General features: G+C 44.9%; 1 protein-coding gene across 2 annotated transcripts in view; it reads right to left on the bottom strand.

Annotated features, from left to right (window-relative positions):
- PTPRE (protein tyrosine phosphatase receptor type E) overlaps positions 1-20534 on the bottom strand; it is a 192559-nt gene that overhangs the window by 18472 nt on the left and 153553 nt on the right. For both annotated transcript variants that reach the window (XM_077258389.1, XM_077258390.1), the window contains exons 12-14: positions 12630-12765; positions 11885-12034; positions 1382-1475 (exon numbers count right to left, since the gene is read on the bottom strand). In XM_077258389.1, the coding sequence (XP_077114504.1) occupies positions 1382-1475; positions 11885-12034; positions 12630-12765 (380 nt within the window). The remainder of the gene's footprint in view (positions 1-1381; positions 1476-11884; positions 12035-12629; positions 12766-20534) is intronic.

Raw genomic sequence — 20534 nt, 5'->3', positions numbered from 1 at the left:
TTTTAAAATTCTCTACCATTATTCCCTAGATATCCCCATGTATTGTATTTGTTTTAGCTTCTTATAACTCTCCTTTAGAAACGTCCAGCATGCGTCACGACTCTCTTGTCGGGTGTCCCGGGACCAGCCCTCCTTCCCTGTGCCCAACGCTAGGAGGCCCTGTTCCCCGGATTACTTCTAATGGTGAAATCACCGGGGCCACGTACCTTGCCTTAGCTCCTGAATCCGCCCTCAGTCTATACCCTTTCCCCAACCAGGGAAGAGGGGAGTAGTAGTGTACCGTAATACACCAAACAGACTAGCAAGGTAATACAAACAGGGATAAAGGAAAATACCAATCATACAAATATACTCACACAAACAACAGAGGTAAACACCGGGGAGTGGAGGATGGGGTAAAACCAAAGTAGGAGGAGGGGAATTAGCACCCAACAAAAACCTAGCAACAGTCACAGATATATCCACCAAACGCCTTCTCAAACAACAACCACAAACCACCATCTCCTATCCAGGCAGCATGAAGCTACTCTGACAATGAGTGCTAGCCAGAGCTCAGATTATATAACAGATGGGAGTAGCTAACAGTGAACAGTTGAGAGCCTTAATGCAGGAAAGCTTCCAGGAGCTCTCAACTGAGCAAATTAACCCCTCCACTGCTAAAAGAAAAATCTAATTTTTGTCCCTGAGGAAGCCACATGCCAGTGGCGAAACGCGTTGGGCGTTGTTTGCCCCAACAGGAGCATGTATTTTTTGCCTATTCAGGTTGCTTTACTCTCACAATAACACACACCATTGGCATCATTATATGCTCGTTGTAGGTATGCTCTAACCTTTATCTGCTCTTCTCCCTAGTGACATGCTATTCGTATTCTAAGTTACTGTCATTTTCATGGGTTTTGATATAATCTTATTGTAGTATTCAACTTTATATGATTATTAGTCCTTTTGATTATAATTTAGAGTGGGATGATTTTATCAACATAGCTTCATAAATACCCATGTTGGCTGTATATATATATTTTGTATTGTGGGGATTTGTTTAAGATATTTTGTAGAGAGTGTTTGATTATTTTGTATTTCACTCTGAGTTATGTTTATATTTCCTATGCATTTCCTGATGGGGTTGATCTTGTTTGTAGTCTTTTTGACTTTTTAATTGTTTTTATGTAATTTTGTGTGTAGCTGTTCATCCATAAATATGTATTTGTTATAATCTGATTCAGTCTGGTGATCCCTTTCTACATAGCCTGTCTTTTTCTTGTTCGTTTGTACACATATGGTCTACTGGCTATAGGAGATCCCAGCAATTACGTGTAGTGGTCGCCACCTTTGTTTCTTTGTTTGGGTACACTAAGTCATAACAAGATCCAATGAAACCTACACGGGATAATCTGGATGACTCTGGCTTTCTTCATGTTGGCCGGCAGGTTCCCCGTCCTCATATTTTCTTTCATTATTCTGACGTTTGTTAGTTTCTGCAAATATAAAAAAGAAATAAAATCAGTGTACTTCTGGTGTGAATACACATCGCTAAAATAAAATGCATGTGATGGTGACCTTTCCGTAGGGTCCCACACCATTAGCTGAAAGGAGCCGGATAGCGTCACTGCTCCTCGTCCTTATGGGTGCTGTGGTTCTCAAGGTTTGACTTCACTGATCAAACATTTATCCTATCCTAAGTCCTGGAGAACTCATATAAGGTGGCCATCTGTTGGCAGATTTCACAATACAAACTGCATACATTATTGAATAGATCTATAGACTTGATGTGGTTGGTGTACTTACTTTGATAATCCAAATAGTAATACCTGAATTATCCTTATTTGCACACCCTGCCCAGTATTATAATGGACTATGGATTATGTAGCCATTATGACATGGATTTTTTACAGTAAGTACACCAGCCTCATCATGTCAGGGAAATCTTTAGTATAATGCATGCAGTTTCTATTGTAAAATGTTTTGCTGGATGTTAATGTTGAAACTTCATGCAAAAAGCTGCTTTTCATGATTAGTATTACAAATATTAACTTTGAAGGATAGAAAAATATAATAAACTTTCTTTAAAAGACAGCGCCACCCCTTTCAATAGGCTGTATCTGGAATTGCATCTTCGCTCCACTGGAGTGAGTAGGGCTCAGCTGCAGCGCCCCACACAGCCAGTATACACGTGGGGCGTATGGCCCTGACGATCCTAATAGCACACAGAGTTCATTATCAACCAGACAATCTGTGCTGCGGGACGCCACGTGAGCAGACTCCTGGGAGCAGCGCTGCTTGTCCGTGCAAGTCTGTCTACTACAAGGTAAACACCAAATTAAGATCTGGACTGTCACATCTTAAAAGGAGATTTCATCTTTAATGACTAACCTGGATTTAATGAAAAGCAAAACAGATAGTAGGAGTGTAGACACAATTAAGGTTCGTTTTACATCGAAATTACAGATAATTAACATTAGACAATGTTTGCTAAAAGGGGTTGCCCAGTATGAGAAAAACATTGTTGCTTTAAAAAAATAAAATAGTGCCACGCCTGTCCACAGGCTGTGTGTGGTATTGCAGCAGAATCTCATTCACTTCATTTTAGTTGTGCAGCAATACCAAGCACAATCCAGGTGTGTAGCAGTAATGTCCTGCCTGTGGAGGCACATAAGACACCACCACAGGGAAACACCACCATAGGAAGACACCACCATAGGAAGACACCACCACAGGAAGACACCACCACATAAGAAGGTTCATAAGACACCACCACAGGGAAACACCACCATAGGAAGACACCACCATAGGAAGACACCACTAATAATGGCACATGGCAGGAAGGTGAGACTCCATGCTACAGCTGCATTAGTGCACAGGAGCTCTATGATACATGTCTGCTTGGGGTCCCATGTCTTTTATATTGTTAATCAACTGTTCCAAGTCCAGAGCAAAGTAATGCATTACATCCCATCTACAGCCGGTTCTGTCTCCTTCTCTAACTTGACACACACCAATGACTTCACACTTCTAGGTCATTTAAGCTATTCTGGTAATTGGTGCTCCTGCCCGCTACACTGTACCACCACTGCAAACTCAGCCCTACTGCATCAGTTCAACTTTGTTACCACAAAACTGATATTCCATTAATCATTGTTCTAGTATAGCTGCATCAGTCACCGCTGCGACAACTCTGTTCCTCTGGTCATTGTTGTTTCAGCACTGCTACATCAGCAACTGCTGCAACAATTTCTTCTATTCCTGTCTTTGTTGTTTTAGCTATGATACATCAGTCATCACTGTTCCAGCGCTGCTACGTCGCTCATCACTGTTCCAGCTCTGCTACATCGCTCATCACTGTTCCAGCACTGCTACATTGGTCATCACTGTTCCAGCGCTGCTACATCACTCACTGTTCCAGCACTGAAACATCGCTCATCACTGTTCCAGCGCTGCTACATCGGTCATCACTGTTCCAGCACTGTGTCAGGACTCTGAACATTTATTACCTTTTGTGCATTACTGCCCTTTTCAAAGATGGCGTCTTTGGTCTCATGTGCACTGTGTCTTCCTGCTATAAAACTCCACCCCAGCCTTCAGTCTGTGCTAGAGTATTCTGCCTTGCATCCAGCTCCTGACCTCTGATTACTCCCTGGCTATATACCTGCTCCTGTGAACCTGTGTGGTGATCCTGTTACTCTGCTCTGAGTTCCTGCTGCATACACCAGTTCCAGCAATCCTCCTTCATCTGCTGCTCGTATTTACTTCCATCTGCATTTGCTGGACATGTAAGCTGTTTGCTGCTCTGCAAAAACCTGAGACTATTAACCAGGCCTCCCTGGTTGAGCTCAGATATTATTTGAACTGCCTTATAAGCTTATCTATCTGTGTTTGGACTAAGACAAGGATTTATTCGTGTCAAGTATCCTCAAGAATAACTGTGCTTCATAGACTTTCTGCATGATTGCATTTTCCTCTGAAGTTTCCTATAGACTGCTGAGCTGCATTTGATATTTGCACCAAGTGTTGTGGACTTGAGTTTCTCTCTGCACCTGTTTGAATCACCGTGTGATAATATAGACTTTACCACTTATAAAACTGTGTCCTGTAGTTGTCTTGTTCCACGCAAAGAGTCTCCTGAGTTATCCCCTATAATTATGACACACTGCTACGTCGCTCATCACTGTTCCAGCGCTGCTACGTCGCTCAGCACTGTTCCAGCACTGTTACATCGCTCATCACTGTTCCAGCGCTGCTACATCACTCATCACTGATCCAGCACTGCTACATCACTCACCACTGTTCCAGTACTGCTACATCACTCATCACTGTTCCAGCACTGCTACATCGCTCACTGTTCCAGCGCTGCTACGTCGCTCATCACTGTTCCAGTGCTGCTACTTCGCTCATCACTGTTCCAGCGCTGCTACATCACTCATCACTGTTCCAGCACTGCAACATTACTGTTCCAGCGCTGCTACATCACTCATCACTGTTCCAGCGCTGCTACATCACTCATCACTGTTCCAGCACTGCTACATTGCTCATCACTGTTCCAGCACTGCTACATCGGTCATCACTGTTCCAGCACTGCTACATCACTCATCACTGTACCAGCACTGCTACATCGGTCATCACTGTTCCAGCGCTGCTACATCACTCATCACTGTTCCAGCACTGCTACATCGCTCATCACTGTTCCAGCGCTGCTACATCGCTCATCACTGTTCCAGCACTGCTACATCACTCATCACTGTTCTAGCGCTGCTACGTCGCTCATCACTGTTCCAGCACTGCTACATCGCTCATCACTGTTCCAGCACTGCTACATTGGTCATCACTGATCCAGCACTGCTACATCACTCATCACTGTTCCAGCACTGCTACATCGCTCATCACTGTTCCAGCGCTGCTACATCACTCATCACTGTTCCAGCACTGCTACATCGCTCATCACTGTTCCAGCGCTGCTACATCACTCATCACTGTTCCAGCACTGCTACATCGCTCATCACTGTTCCAGCGCTGCTACATCGCTCATCACTGTTCCAGCACTGCTACATCACTCATCACTGTTCTAGCGCTGCTACGTCGCTCATCACTGTTCCAGCACTGCTACATCGCTCATCACTGTTCCAGCACTGCTACATTGGTCATCACTGATCCAGCACTGCTACATCACTCATCACTGTTCCAGCACTGCTACATCGCTCATCACTGATCCAGCACTGCTACATCACTCATCACTGTTCCAGCACTGCTACATCGCTCATCACTGTTCCAGCGCTGCTACATCACTCATCACTGTTCCAGCACTGCTACATCGCTCATCACTGTTCCAGCGCTGCTACATCGCTCATCACTGTTCCAGCACTGCTACATCACTCATCACTGTTCTAGCGCTGCTACGTCGCTCATCACTGTTCCAGCACTGCTACATCGCTCATCACTGTTCCAGCACTGCTACATTGGTCATCACTGATCCAGCACTGCTACATCACTCATCACTGTTCCAGCACTGCTACATCGCTCATCACTGTTCCAGCACTGCTACATTGGTCATCACTGTTCCAGCACTGCTACATCACTCATCACTGTTCCAGCGCTGATACATCGCTCATCACTGTTCCAGCGCTGTTACATCACTCATCACTGTTCCAGCGCTGATACGTTGCTCATCACTGTTCCAGAGCTGCTACATCGGTCATCACTGTTCTAGCACAGCTACATCGCTCATCACTGTTCCAGCGCTGCTACATCGCTCATCACTGTTCCAGCACTGCTACGTCGCTCATCATTGTTCCAGCACTGCTAAATCACTCATCACTGTTCCAGCGCTGCTACGTCGCTCATCACTGTTCCAGCGCTGCTACATCGCTCATCACTGTTCCAGCACTGCTACATTGGTAATCACTGTTCCAGCACGGCTACATCACTCATCACTGTTCCAGCACTGCTACATCGCTCATCACTGTTCCAGCACTGCTACATTGGTCATCACTGTTCCAGCACTGCTACATCACTCATCATTGTTCCAGCACTGCTACATCGCTCATCACTGTTCCAGCACTGCTACATCACTCATCACTGTTCTAGCGCTGCTACGTCGCTCATCACTGTTCCAGCGCTGCTACATCGCTCATCACTGTTCCAGCACTGCTACATCGCTCATCACTGTTCCAGCACTGCTACATCGGTCATCACTGTTCCAGCACTGCTACATCACTCATCACTGTTCCAGCGCTGATACATCGCTCATCACTGTTCCAGTGCTGCTACATCGGTCATCACTGTTCTAGCACAGCTACATTGCTCATCACTGTTCCAGCGCTGCTACGTCGCTCATCACTGTTCCAGCACTGCTACGTCGCTCATCATTGTTCCAGCACTGCTACATCACTCATCACTGTTCCAGCGCTGCTAGGTCGCTCATCACTGTTCCAGCACTGCTACATCGCTCATCACTGTTCCAGCACTGCTACATTGGTAATCACTGTTCCAGCACGGCTACATCACTCATCACTGTTCCAGCACTGCTACATCGCTCATCACTGTTCCAGCACTGCTACATCGGTCATCACTGTTCCAGCACTGCTACATCACTCATCACTGTACCAGCACTGCTACATCGGTCATCACTGTTCCAGCGCTGCTACATCACTCATCACTGTTCCAGCACTGCTACATCGCTCATCACTGTTCCAGCGCTGCTACATCGCTCATCACTGTTCCAGCACTGCTACATCACTCATCACTGTTCTAGCGCTGCTACGTCGCTCATCACTGTTCCAGCACTGCTACATCGCTCATCACTGTTCCAGCACTGCTACATTGGTCATCACTGATCCAGCACTGCTACATCACTCATCACTGTTCCAGCACTGCTACATCGCTCATCACTGTTCCAGCACTGCTACATTGGTCATCACTGTTCCAGCACTGCTACATCACTCATCACTGTTCCAGCGCTGATACATCGCTCATCACTGTTCCAGCGCTGTTACATCACTCATCACTGTTCCAGCGCTGATACGTTGCTCATCACTGTTCCAGAGCTGCTACATCGGTCATCACTGTTCTAGCACAGCTACATCGCTCATCACTGTTCCAGCGCTGCTACATCGCTCATCACTGTTCCAGCACTGCTACGTCGCTCATCATTGTTCCAGCACTGCTAAATCACTCATCACTGTTCCAGCGCTGCTACGTCGCTCATCACTGTTCCAGCGCTGCTACATCGCTCATCACTGTTCCAGCACTGCTACATTGGTAATCACTGTTCCAGCACGGCTACATCACTCATCACTGTTCCAGCACTGCTACATCGCTCATCACTGTTCCAGCACTGCTACATTGGTCATCACTGTTCCAGCACTGCTACATCACTCATCATTGTTCCAGCACTGCTACATCGCTCATCACTGTTCCAGCACTGCTACATCACTCATCACTGTTCTAGCGCTGCTACGTCGCTCATCACTGTTCCAGCGCTGCTACATCGCTCATCACTGTTCCAGCACTGCTACATTGGTCATCACTGATCCAGCACTGCTACATCACTCATCACTGTTCCAGCACTGCTACATCGCTCATCACTGTTCCAGCACTGCTACATCGGTCATCACTGTTCCAGCACTGCTACATCACTCATCACTGTTCCAGCGCTGATACATCGCTCATCACTGTTCCAGTGCTGCTACATCGGTCATCACTGTTCTAGCACAGCTACATTGCTCATCACTGTTCCAGCGCTGCTACGTCGCTCATCACTGTTCCAGCACTGCTACGTCGCTCATCATTGTTCCAGCACTGCTACATCACTCATCACTGTTCCAGCGCTGCTAGGTCGCTCATCACTGTTCCAGCACTGCTACATCGCTCATCACTGTTCCAGCACTGCTACATTGGTAATCACTGTTCCAGCACGGCTACATCACTCATCACTGTTCCAGCACTGCTACATCGCTCATCACTGTTCCAGCACTGCTACATTGGTCATCACTGTTCCAGCACTGCTACATCGCTCATCATTGTTCCAGCACTGCTACATCGCTCATCACTGTTCCAGCACTGCTACATCACTCATCACTGTTCTAGCGCTGCTACGTCGCTCATGACTGTTCCAGCGCTGCTACATCGCTCATCACTGTTCCAGCACTGCTACATTGGTCATCACTGATCCAGCACTGCTACATCACTCATCACTGTTCCAGCACTGCTACATCGCTCATCACTGTTCCAGCACTGCTACATTGGTCATCACTGTTCCAGCACTGCTACATCACTCATCACTGTTCCAGTGCTGATACATCGCTCATCACTGTTCCAGCGCTGCTACATCACTCATCACTGTTCCAGCGCTGATACGTTGCTCATCACTGTTCCAGTGCTGCTACATCGGTCATCACTGTTCTAGCACAGCTACATCGCTCATCACTGTTCCAGCGCTGCTACGTCGCTCATCACTGTTCCAGCGCTGCTACGTCGCTCATCATTGTTCCAGCACTGCTACATCACTCATCAATGTTCCAGCGCTGCTGCATCGCTCATCACTGTTTCAGCACTGCTACATTGGTAATCACTGTTCCAGCACGGCTACATCACTCATCACTGTTCCAGCACTGCTACATCGCTCATCACTGTTCCAGCACTGCTACATCGGTCATCACTGTTCCAGCACTGCTACATCACTCATCATTGTTCCAGCACTGCTACATCGGTCATCACTGTTCCAGCACTGCTACATCGGTCATCACTGTTCCAGCGCTGCAACATCGCTCATCACTGTTCCAGCACTGCTACATCACTCATCACTGTTCCAGCACTGCTACGTCGCTCATCACTGTTCCAGCGCTGCTACATCGCTCATCACTGTTCCAGCACTGCTACATCGCTCATCACTGTTCCAGCACTGCTACATTGGTCATCACTGTTCCAGCACTGCTACATCACTCATCACTGTTCCAGCACTGCTACATCACTTATCACTGTTCCAGCACTGCTACATCACTCATCACTGTTCCAGCGCTGCTACATCGCTCATCACTGTTCCAGCGCTGCTACATCGCTCATCACTGTTCCAGCGCTGATACGTTGCTCATCACTGTTCCAGCGCTGCTACATCGGTCATCACTGTTCCAGTGCTGATACGTCGCTCATCATTGTTCCAGAACTGCTACATTGCTTATCACTGTTCCAACACTGCTACATTGGTCATCACTGTTCCAGTGCTGCTACATCGCTCATCACTGTTACATCACTCATCACTGTTCCAGCACTGCTACATCGCTCATCACTGTTCCAGCACTGCTACATTGGTCATCACTGTTCCAGCACTGCTACATCAGTCATCACTGTTCCAGCGCTGCTACATCACTCATCACTGTTCCAGCGCTGCTACGTCGCTCATCACTGTTCCAGCGCTGCTATGTCGCTCATCACTGTTCCAGCACTGCTACATCGGTCATCACTGCTCCAGCGCTGCTATGTCGCTCATCACTGTTCCAGCACTGCTACATCACTCATCATTGTTCCAGCACTGCTACATCGGTCATCACTGTTCCAGCACTGCTACATCGGTCATCACTGTTCCAGCGCTGCAACATCGCTCATCACTGTTCCAGCACTGCTACATCACTCATCACTGTTCCAGCGCTGCTACGTCGCTCATCACTGTTCCAGCGCTGCTACATCGCTCATCACTGTTCCAGCACTGCTACATCGCTCATTACTGTTCCAGCACTGCTACATTGGTCATCACTGTTCCAGCACTGCTACATCACTCATCACTGTTCCAGCACTGCTACATCACTCATCACTGTTCCAGCACTGCTACATCACTCATCACTGTTCCAGCGCTTATACATCGCTCATCACTGTTCCAGCGCTGCTACATCGCTCATCACTGTTCCAGCGCTGATACGTTGCTCATCACTGTTCCAGCGCTGCTACATCGGTCATCACTGTTCCAGTGCTGATACGTCGCTCATCATTGTTCCAGAACTGCTACATCGCTCATCACTGTTCCAACACTGCTACATTGGTCATCACTGTTCCAGTGCTGCTACATCACTCATCACTGTTACATCACTCATCACTGTTCCAGCACTGCTACATCGCTCATCACTGTTCCAGCACTGCTACATTGGTCATCACTGTTCCAGCACTGCTACATCAGTCATCACTGTTCCAGCGCTGCTACATCACTCATCACTGTTCCAGCGCTGCTACGTCGCTCATCACTGTTCCAGCGCTGCTATGTCGCTCATCACTGTTCCAGCACTGCTACATCGGTCATCACTGCTCCAGCGCTGCTATGTCGCTCATCACTGTTCCAGCACTGCTACATTGCTCATCACTGTTACATCACTCATCACTGTTCCAGCACTGCTACATCGCTCATCACTGTTCCAGCACTGCTACATTGGTCATCACTGTTCCAGCACTGCTACATCACTCATCAACTGTTCCAGCACTGCTACATCGGTCAACTCTGTTCCAGGGCTGCTACATCGCTCATCACTGTTCCAGGACTATTACATCGCTCATCACTGTTCCAGTGCTGCTACATCACTCAACACTGTTCCAGCGCTGCTACATCACTCAACACTGTTCCAGCACTGCTACATTGGTCAACTCTGTTCCAGTTCTGCTTCAGTCATCACTGTTCCAGTTCTGCTACACCAGCTTCTCCTTTACAGCATGTTACATCTTCCACACCACTTCTCACCATCACTGCAGTCCTGATGCACCAGCACCACCTGTCCGTGGTGCTCAAGAACTGATTTTGCGCACCAGACGGTTCCAGGGTCTATCGCTCCAGGTGACACACAACATATGTACACCACAATCTACACCAGAAAGTTAAAAATTCAATACAAGAGGAGACTTATGGACAGTGTCGCTGAATTGTAAGTACATAGCTCAGAACACCAATATTAAACAATCTCCTTAAGAGTTCTATCGTCATGGAAACAGTTTCCCATACGTCACACATTCTCTGTAAGTTCTGCATCCTCCCACGTTTTCACACTGTAATTGGTGCTCGGCTTTACACAGTGCACACAATGCACCCATTCACAATGTGGTTGAGCGTCTTCTGTTTAGTATCTGCTTAACCTTTACTGCCGGGAGACTACATAAAAATCAGTGGAAAATACCTGAGAATTCCTAATATGGCAATCCGAATAACCAGCAAGGTTTCAGTGCAGGCGACACCCCTAATTTCACTTAAATGTTGCTCTAAAACTAGTTTTTATCTTAAAGGGGATCTCCGGAAATATAAAAAATAATGGAAGAAAGAAAAATGTAATTCTATATATAGAGGTGTCATATGTGTAGAGGTGTCCTGACTCTCCAATGACAGCAGATGTTCCCCAGGTCCTTTTGACCTGATCTTACATGAGAGTTGTCTTGCAATGTCTTATTACCCCCTCCCCATTGAAACAGCATGTACGCTCAGCCGAGTGGAGCATGCATGTGTATGTGGGACAGTAATAGAGTAATCAACTGATAGGTGGAAGCTAATGACAATCTCAAATATACAGGATATGCAATTATTTCACTTTAAACTGGAGGTATAAAAAATAAAGTGGAGAACATGATGGCAGTTTTTTATGGGATCAGTGTCAACAATTATTACAGTCAGTAATCTGGTTATGTTGTATGTATCAAGCGGCAGTTTATGACCTTTGAAAGGAAAAAAGATCAGGCATGTTGAAAACCAATATGCCCAATCTTATGTTTCCTAGGTTTAGCTGCCACTTATTTGATGGACGTGGCCACTTTAAGCTGATGCCAGACTCTCTGATAGTGCCTTATCCCCTATGGAAATAATAAAATTGGCTATGATATGTGTGATATATGTGATATCCTGTAGTTCCTAAAGTAAAGGGTAGTAGCTTACTTTAAACTCCTGTTCCAGACCAACTTTCTCAAAGTGCGGCGCCGGACTGTACAACGTCTGAAGGTGTTTCTCTAACGAGGCCACATCGAGCTCCGTGTCACCATAGAGGTAGTATTCTAGTAAGGCTTGATAAATGAATGAATACTGCATCTGAAAGAATGATAGAAAATCACTTCAGAATAGTAGAGGTTATAAAAGAGTAACACATAAAAAACTTTACTATCCGCTCATCCAGCTCCTAATCCTTAGAATAGACATTGATCTACATGATGACATTCTGGCTTCCTGCAGCCACCACTAGGGGGAGCTGAGAAGCTTACTGCATACTGTGTATACACTGACTGTAAACTCCCCCTAGTGGTGGCTGTAGGAAGCCAGGAGATCCCCATTCAACTGTGTCTCTGCAAGGGAATCTGGGGCTCAGTATCAGATCTGATCTCTATAAAACCAACTAAGCCTTCAGAGGTGCATCCTGCCGCCGACCACCATCTTCCAGGATGTCAGGACTCTCTTGCAGCTGCTGGCCAATAGAGGCACTACCACTATAAGGCACCTTATGTGACATACAGAAGTGATCTCTAACTTGTGACTACCCTTCTATTGCAATATCACAACAATGATGAGAGTTGTAGTTTTGCATCGGCTGGAGAATCCTATGCCGCTGATAGCTGGAGACTACTGGAATAAAGAACAATTATCATTATTTAGTGATGCCACATAGGCCACATTCTTGTTGTTTTCTTACATCGGTTTGCACCATTTGGGGCCGTTGACCTCGGATTTTCAAAACAAAATCGAAAACGTCCACCTTCTTTTCTTCATTCATCATGTCGATAATAGCGTCTATCAATATGAATGTGCCCGTCCGTCCAACACCGGCGCTAAAAGACGCAGAACACGACAGATCAGTCAAATAAATCAGGAAAATTAAAAAAAATGTCAAATATTTCATTACTTTTACCTGGCATCAGTCCAGGGGGGTGGATTTTCATGAATACACTAGATTCATACTAATAAAAATCCCTTTAATCTCCCATCTATATATGTGGTTGCACAGACGCAATCTGATGCTTTGCATTACTCATTCTGGCCACTAGGTGGCACAATGCACTAAACACTTAATAAGGACCAGTTACTTGCAATAAATTGTCATTTTTCCACCTTGTGTAAATGCCGCTGTTCTCCCGAATCCGGGGTTCTTTATTTTTTTGCCCCTGCACCTGTATTCCTGAGTTCATCCCTTTTTATAAATCTAGTCTTTTTAGCCAAGTGGGCGTGTTTACCAAGAAGAGTTGATTTATATGCAAGTAAGAGGGGGCTATATCTCACAAAAGGACCACCACCCGATTCAGGAGATTCACCAGATAAAAGAAATATTTATGGCAAGTAACAGGTCTTGCTATAAAATCCAGATTTTTTTAAATAAAGTTCTTCTGTCATGTCTGTTTCAGTGAATACTTGCAAAAAAATAACAAAGTTAGAGAGTCATTTCTTAGAACACTGTGCAGTGCCGTTCCTCTGTCATTCCTCCTGGAAATGGACAAATATTTCGACCCTTTTTATGTACTTTCCCATTGGAACAATTTCCTGTGATTGAGAGAAGTGCGATAAGGGACTCACAACCTGCATTTATACAGGAAGAAGAGCCGTTTTCCCGGGAAACAGGTGATGGAAAATTGTATTCAGTGAACTTATGAAAATTTTTTTTTTTTTTCTCGCACACCAATAACCAATGGTGTACGAATGGGGCCCAAATCTGGGCTGGCTGATAACAGGAAACCGTAGACCACAGACTTTTTTTGCAGAAATTGAAATATGAACAAATCCAACAGCATCAATGAAATAAATCATCATACAGCTCAGGTCACAGACACAATAGATATATCTCATCTATGTATTATACCCAGCACTGAGCTTTTTTCTGTAAATAAAAAAATCACATAATTTCTATTTGGTTGCCAAGGATTTTGTAAGGAGTTTTAATCTTAGCATGTAACCTTGAGTTCCTCCAGACTACTCATGGAAGAAAATCTGACTGTATTTCTCCTTCTGACCAGCAGGTGTCACTGTTCCTTTAACTAGAATCTAGAACGTTTCCTTGTTACACAGGAATGTGGACGAGTTCCTGGTTACCAGACCTTGAAAATGTCTCCTGGGGCAGGTCAATATTAGCAAATTGGGTCTTCAGATTCTGCAGTGATGGGCGGATTTGTATACACCCATTATAGGATTTCTTCCCATTTTTTACAACACAGGAACTAGGTATACAGTTACATAAGGTGCAGCCATAGTCCGTGCCAGGGTCAAGTCTTGTTCCTTAAAATAACTTGTGGCATAAGTGCAATTAGTTTATGAGGTCCCGTCAAATATAGCTTGTCACCAGAGTGTATAAAAGAAATTTGTACGAAGACCCCCACCTACCATATATATATACACTGGTGTCTACTTATATAGAAAAAGTGCCTTTGGGGGCGCAATCCCACATCTGCACCCACCAGAGTGTCCAGCACTTGGCTGTTTCTGCATCTTCCATAGGAAACATCCAACTTCTTAGTTGCCTCCTTTTCTCTCTTAGTCCATGAGCCAAGAACCAAATTTGACGATATCGGTACCAAGCGGAGTGACTAATTCTCTTTGGTATTTTTAGGTAGATGCATGTCTGTAGTTTATTTTTTGATATGATAGCCCTTACATATACGTAGCTTATTAACCCCTTCAGCCCTAGGCCTATTTGTACCCAAGTGCCTAAGCCAATCTGACCTGTGCCACTTCATGGGCTAATAACTTTGGAACGCTTTCACCTATCCAAGCCATTCTGAGATTGTTTTCTCGTGACATATTGTACTTCACGTCAGTGCTAAATGGGAGTCAATATATTTTACCTTTCTATATAAAAAAATGCTAAATATTCGGAAATTTTGGAAAAATCGGCAATTTTTTAACTTTGAAATTCTCTGCTTTTTACAAAAATACTGATACCCCCCATAATAGTTATTAATTTACACTCCCCACATGTTTACTTCATATTGGCATCATTTTGAAAATGAAACCTTATTGTTTTACGACGTAATAGGGCTTATAGTTTTATGCGCAATTTTTCACATTTACAGCAAAACCCACTTTTCAAAGGACCAAGTCACTTCTGAAGTCACTTTAAGGGGCTTACATAACAGAAACCACCCATAAATTACCCCATTTTGCAAACTACACCCCTCAAGCTGTTCAAAACTCATTTTTAAAAACTGTTAACCCTTTAGGTGTTCCACAGGAATTTTAGCATGAGCCAAGAACCAAATATGACGATATCGGTACCACCCGGAGTGACTAGATGTAGTATTTGTAACAAAATTTAATCCAAGTTATGTAAATACACACTGAACATGTCATGTGCATATATATATATATATATATATATATATATATATATATATATATATATATATATATATATATATATGTTACTCCATAATATCTTCAACATCGGACTCTGAATCTGACTGTTGTTCTACTGGCTCGTCTTCAGTACCCTTGTTCTGGCATGTCTGTAATCTGCACATGTCTGTGCACTTCAGGCCATTGCTGAGGCAAGTACACTGAGGAAGTTCACATGACCGCACACACTTGCAGGACAGTAGCTGTATAATAGCTTCTGGTGCTGGTGCCCCTTGCATCCACTTGACAACAAGCTTTCCGTCGTTATCTATCATCCAACCGCAGTCTGTTGGGTTTGCAACCCATGGCTGGCTCTGCAGACTTCTCCTCCAGATCGCAGCCTGGTAGTTTGCACGCAGTGCATGCATGAAAAGGCAGTCCTGGCAAGGAGGGAGTTGACTTGACTCTACCACTCCACGTCTGGCACAGAACAGCTGATAACGGAGCCTGTTTACCTCAGTTGTTTGGGTAGTTGGCAGGTACATGTGGCAGGTGATTTCCTGTAACTTCTCAAAAAGTTCGGTAGACACTTCCCATGAACGACCAACTTCCTGAAAGGCATCCTGGTATGTCTTGTTCATCTTCAACTGCTTGAGTGTCGTCATCTTCCCACGGCCAGCGAATGCACTGACGGTGTCACAGCCTGTAAATGCATGCATACCAATCAATGAATCACATACGCTGCCTCCCAATGTTCGGCTCAGAGTGGTGATATCCAGGAATCTTGTCCGGTTCTGTGTACCGCATTTCTGGAACAGGTGGGATGGGATTTTGTGGCACATGCCCAGACACAGGACCATGACATCAGTATCCTCCGAAGTGATGATGACCGACTTGTAACCAGATTCTGCTGCATGAAGAGCATGGAGAAGGAGGCGTGTGTCTGCTTCTTCTTGATTTGACTTAAGGTCAGCAGCCTCTTCCCACTGTTCTTTGGTGATCTTAAAGCAGAGCTGCTCACATGTGACATACAGCTCCTTCTCCTCAAGCTTCTCCCTGTGGTGTTTCGCCTTCCATTCTTCTACCAGAAACTTTATGAGACTTGCCTTGTTGGAGGAACTACTTAGAAGCTTTTTCCACTGCTGGATGTTGTGCCCATGTTGAATGTTCTTGAAATGGATCCCTGTGCCTTCATATCTGTTGACTCTTTCTGTATCTTTGATGGATGTCTCCTTGTAGACGTCAAAGACAATATCAATGCGCTTGCTCTTAGCACCCTCATGGATAGCGCGACTCATTGCTGTGCCTGCTAGCTGGCCAAATGTTGCATTGTTTCCCTTCAGTTTCTGAACCAGGCTCATCCCATCAATGATGGTTGCAGAGGGCTCGGGGATCACTTCTGCAGGACGAGCATTCCTCTCCAACTCCCTTGCGAGGGCAGCCTTGTTGGTCTTGCGGATAGACCCATCACCATTGGCAAGTGCCCATGGCAATGGACCCAGGGGATGAGTCAAGACATCACTCATTTGTAGCTTTCTGTTCTCAGCTACAAGTATCATCTGGCCAAATAGGTTTCTGTCAGCCTTCAAAATTACCTCCTTGCCAAGACCTTGTCTGCGTGTCTTCATTTGGATGTTAGAGAACGTTTTAAGTTTGTTCTTCGTCATCTTGTCATGAAACAATGTAGTTGGCTTATCGGTACCCAAACGCTCATCCTTGAATGTTTGATATGCATCCTCTCCTATACTGTATGCCCCTTGAAGGTCTTTGGCTACATCTGGTGGTGCTACAGTCGCTGTTGACAAACTGATAAGTTCACCATTATGCTCTTTGTTGAAGGGGTTCACCCAACCTGTCTCCAGCAGTTGAACGAAAGATTGGACATCGGCTTCATCTCTTCTAATCCTAGACACCTGTAGGTCTGAATGGCTGAAGTCAGTATATTGTTGGCCTACCAGGGCCCTCAGCTGCCTCAAGTACATACTGCGGTACTCTGATGTCAGGTAGAACCTGGAAACAGCTCCAACTTTGAGGCTGAAGCCTTTTGTGCCCCCTGGTGTCTGGGTGTCTTTGTTGATTGTCTCTTCAATGGTCTGGTCCACAGGAATTCGTCCAAAAGGATTCTTGCTACCGATCTGGACCGAAAAGCCACCTTGCATGAAGTATTCATGGACCTCTGGGTGTTCTATGGGCAGCCGAGACATTGTGGCATAGTAATAGGTTAGGTATCGGGCATAGTTGACCTTGTCATAGGCAAAACACCATGGTATCATCTGTCGGATTGCTCCTAGGTGAAGCATCCAGTTGCCTTCTCTTGAAGCTCGAACCAGGGCCAGCATGGTCTCGACCATGTATGTGTCAGTGTGTACGTGTATGTGTCAGTGTGTGTGCGTGTGTTGGGGCACCTCAGGGTGTCTTCAAATGTGACATAGCCCCCTAGATTTCTTCCAGTAAAATTTGCACTCCAAAAGTCATTTGGCGCTCCTTCCCTTCCGAGGCCTGCCGTTCCCCAATACTGCAGTGTACGACAACATATCGGGTGTTGTTGTGTTCGGGAGAGATTGGTGAACAAATAGTGGGGTGCATTTTTTGCTGGTACACCTCTTAAAAATAAAAAAATGAGCCTAAAATGACACCTTCATGTAAAAAATGCACTTTTTCCATTTTCTCAACCAAGTGTTTCCAACTACTGTGAAACACTGGTTGGGTCAAAGTGGTCACTATACCCCCTAAAAGATTCCTTGGGGGTGTAGTTTCCAAAATAGGGTCACTTTTTGGTGTTTCCACTGTGGGGGTACCTCAGGCAGCCTTCAAATGTGACATGGCCCCCTAGATTTCTTCCAGTGAATCCGCCACCCAAAAACCACATAGCGCTCCTTCCGTGTTGAGCTGTGCTGTGTGCCCATACTTTAGTTTACGAGTACATGTGGGGTGTTTCTATAAACTGCAGAATTAGGGTAACCAAGTTTGGGTTTGCCGTTAACCCTTGCTAGGTTGCAGGTAAAATTGGATTACAATGTAATATCTGGAAAAAAAATGAAATTTTGAAATTTCGCCTTCATTCTGCTAAAATTCCTGTGGAACACCTAAAGGGTTAACAGTTTTTAAAAATGAGTTTTGAACAGCTTGAGGGGTGTAGTTTGCAAAATGGGGTAATTTATGGGTGGTTTCTGTTATGTAAGCCCCTTAAAGTGACTTCAGAAGTGACTTGGTCCTTTGAAAAGTGGGTTTTGCTGTAAATGTGAAAAATTGCGCATAAAACTATAAGCCCTATTACGTCGTAAAACAATAAGGTTTCATTTTCAAAATGATGCCAATATGAAGTAAACATGTGGGGAGTGTAAATTAATAACTATTATGGGGGGTATCAGTATTTTTGTAAAAAGCAGAGAATTTCAAAGTTAAAAAATTGCCGATTTTTCCAAAATTTCAGAATATTTAGCATTTTTTTATATAGAAAGGTAAAATATATTGACTCCCATTTAGCACTGACGTGAAGTACAATATGTCACGAGAAAACAATCTCAGAATGGCTTGGATAGGTGAAAGCGTTCCAAAGTTATTAGCCCATGAAGTGGCACAGGTCAGATTGGCTTAGGCACTTGGGTACAAATAGGCCTAGGGCTGAAGGGGTTAATAAGCTACGTATATGTAAGGGCTATCATATCAAAAAATAAACTACAGACATGCATCTACCTAAAAATACCAAAGAAAATTAGTCACTCCGGGTGGTACCGATATCTGGCCCGGCTCATGGACTATCTGCTCGTATATACACTCACCGGCCACTTTATTAGGTACACCATGCTAGTAACGGGTTGGACCCCCTTTTGCCTTCAGAACTGCCTCAATTCTTTGTGGCATAGATTCAACAAGGTGCTGGAAGCATTCCTCAGAGATTTTGGTCCATATTGACATGATGGCATCACACAGTTGCCGCAGATTTGTCGGCTGCACATCCCAAAGATGCTCCATACAAGGCAGGATGGATCCATGCTTTCATGTTGTTTACGCCAAATTCTGACCCTACCATCCGAATGTCGCAGCAGAAATCGAGACTCATCAGACCAAGCAACGTTTTTCCAATCTTCTACTGTCCAATTTCGATGAGCTTGTACAAATTGTAGCCTCAGTTTCCTGTTCTTAGCTGAAAGGAGTGGTACCCGGTGTGGTCTTCTGCTGCTGTAGCCCATCTGCCTCAAAGTTCGACGCACTGTGCGTTCACAGATGCTCTTAGGCCTACCTTGGTTGTAACGGGTGGCGATTTGAGTCACTGTTGCCTTTCTATCAGCTCGAACCAGTCTGCCCATTCTCCTCTGACCTCTGGCATCAACAAGGCATTTCCGCCCACAGAACTGCCGCTCACTGGATTTTTTTTCTTTTTCGGACCATTCTCTGTAAACCCTAGAGATGGTTGTGCGTGAAAATCCCAGTAGATCAGCAGTTTCTGAAATACTCAGACCAGCCCTTCTGGCACCAACAACCATGCCACGTTCAAAGGCACTCAAATCACCTTTCTTCCCCATACTGATGCTCAGTTTGAACTGCAGGAGATTGTCTTGACCACGTCTACATGCCTAAATGCACTGAGTTGCCGCCATGTGATTGGCTGATTAGAAATTAAGTGTTAACAAGAAGTTGGACAGGTGTACCTAATAAAGTGGCCGGTGAGTGTATATATATATATATATATATTAAACATACAATTATATATATAGCTGCCAAATTTTCTTTAATTATATATATATACTGAATGGTGTTCCGACTATGGATCACTGGCTAGTTTCTCCTTTCTATAAGAGCTCATGACCATATTAAATATGCTACGGAGGCAAAAATATTTCATCTACAGGAATCAGTATAAAACTGCAGAAAGCGTCATCTAGTCATGTGTAGTATCATAGCAGGATACTATAAAATAGAGGATCATTTGTTTTACTGTTCCACTGTCTCTAAAAAGTGTCTAAAATATATTCTACCGTGTTGTGTTTACAGCTTCAGTGCAGATCTATGTGTCGCCATAGTGACAGACAATCAATAAATGTGAATTGTATGATTCCCACAGTCCTGCTCCCTTTCTTCCGTTCCCTGCTGCTTATATACTTCCGGTAGATAACAAGAATGGAACCAAGTAACTTCCCATATTCAGTGTTGAAAGATCTATTCATTGTTGTTCCTCTATTATACCTCCCCTAATTGTATACATAACTTGACAAACGAGTGTATCACTGCTCCCCTTGTCAATGCGACACTTCAGGCTGGGTGCAGACGAGCAGCT

Source organism: Ranitomeya variabilis, chromosome 4, assembly GCF_051348905.1.
Source record: "Ranitomeya variabilis isolate aRanVar5 chromosome 4, aRanVar5.hap1, whole genome shotgun sequence".
NCBI lineage: Eukaryota > Metazoa > Chordata > Amphibia > Anura > Dendrobatidae > Ranitomeya > Ranitomeya variabilis.
This window is presented reverse-complemented; position numbering and strand designations above follow the sequence as displayed.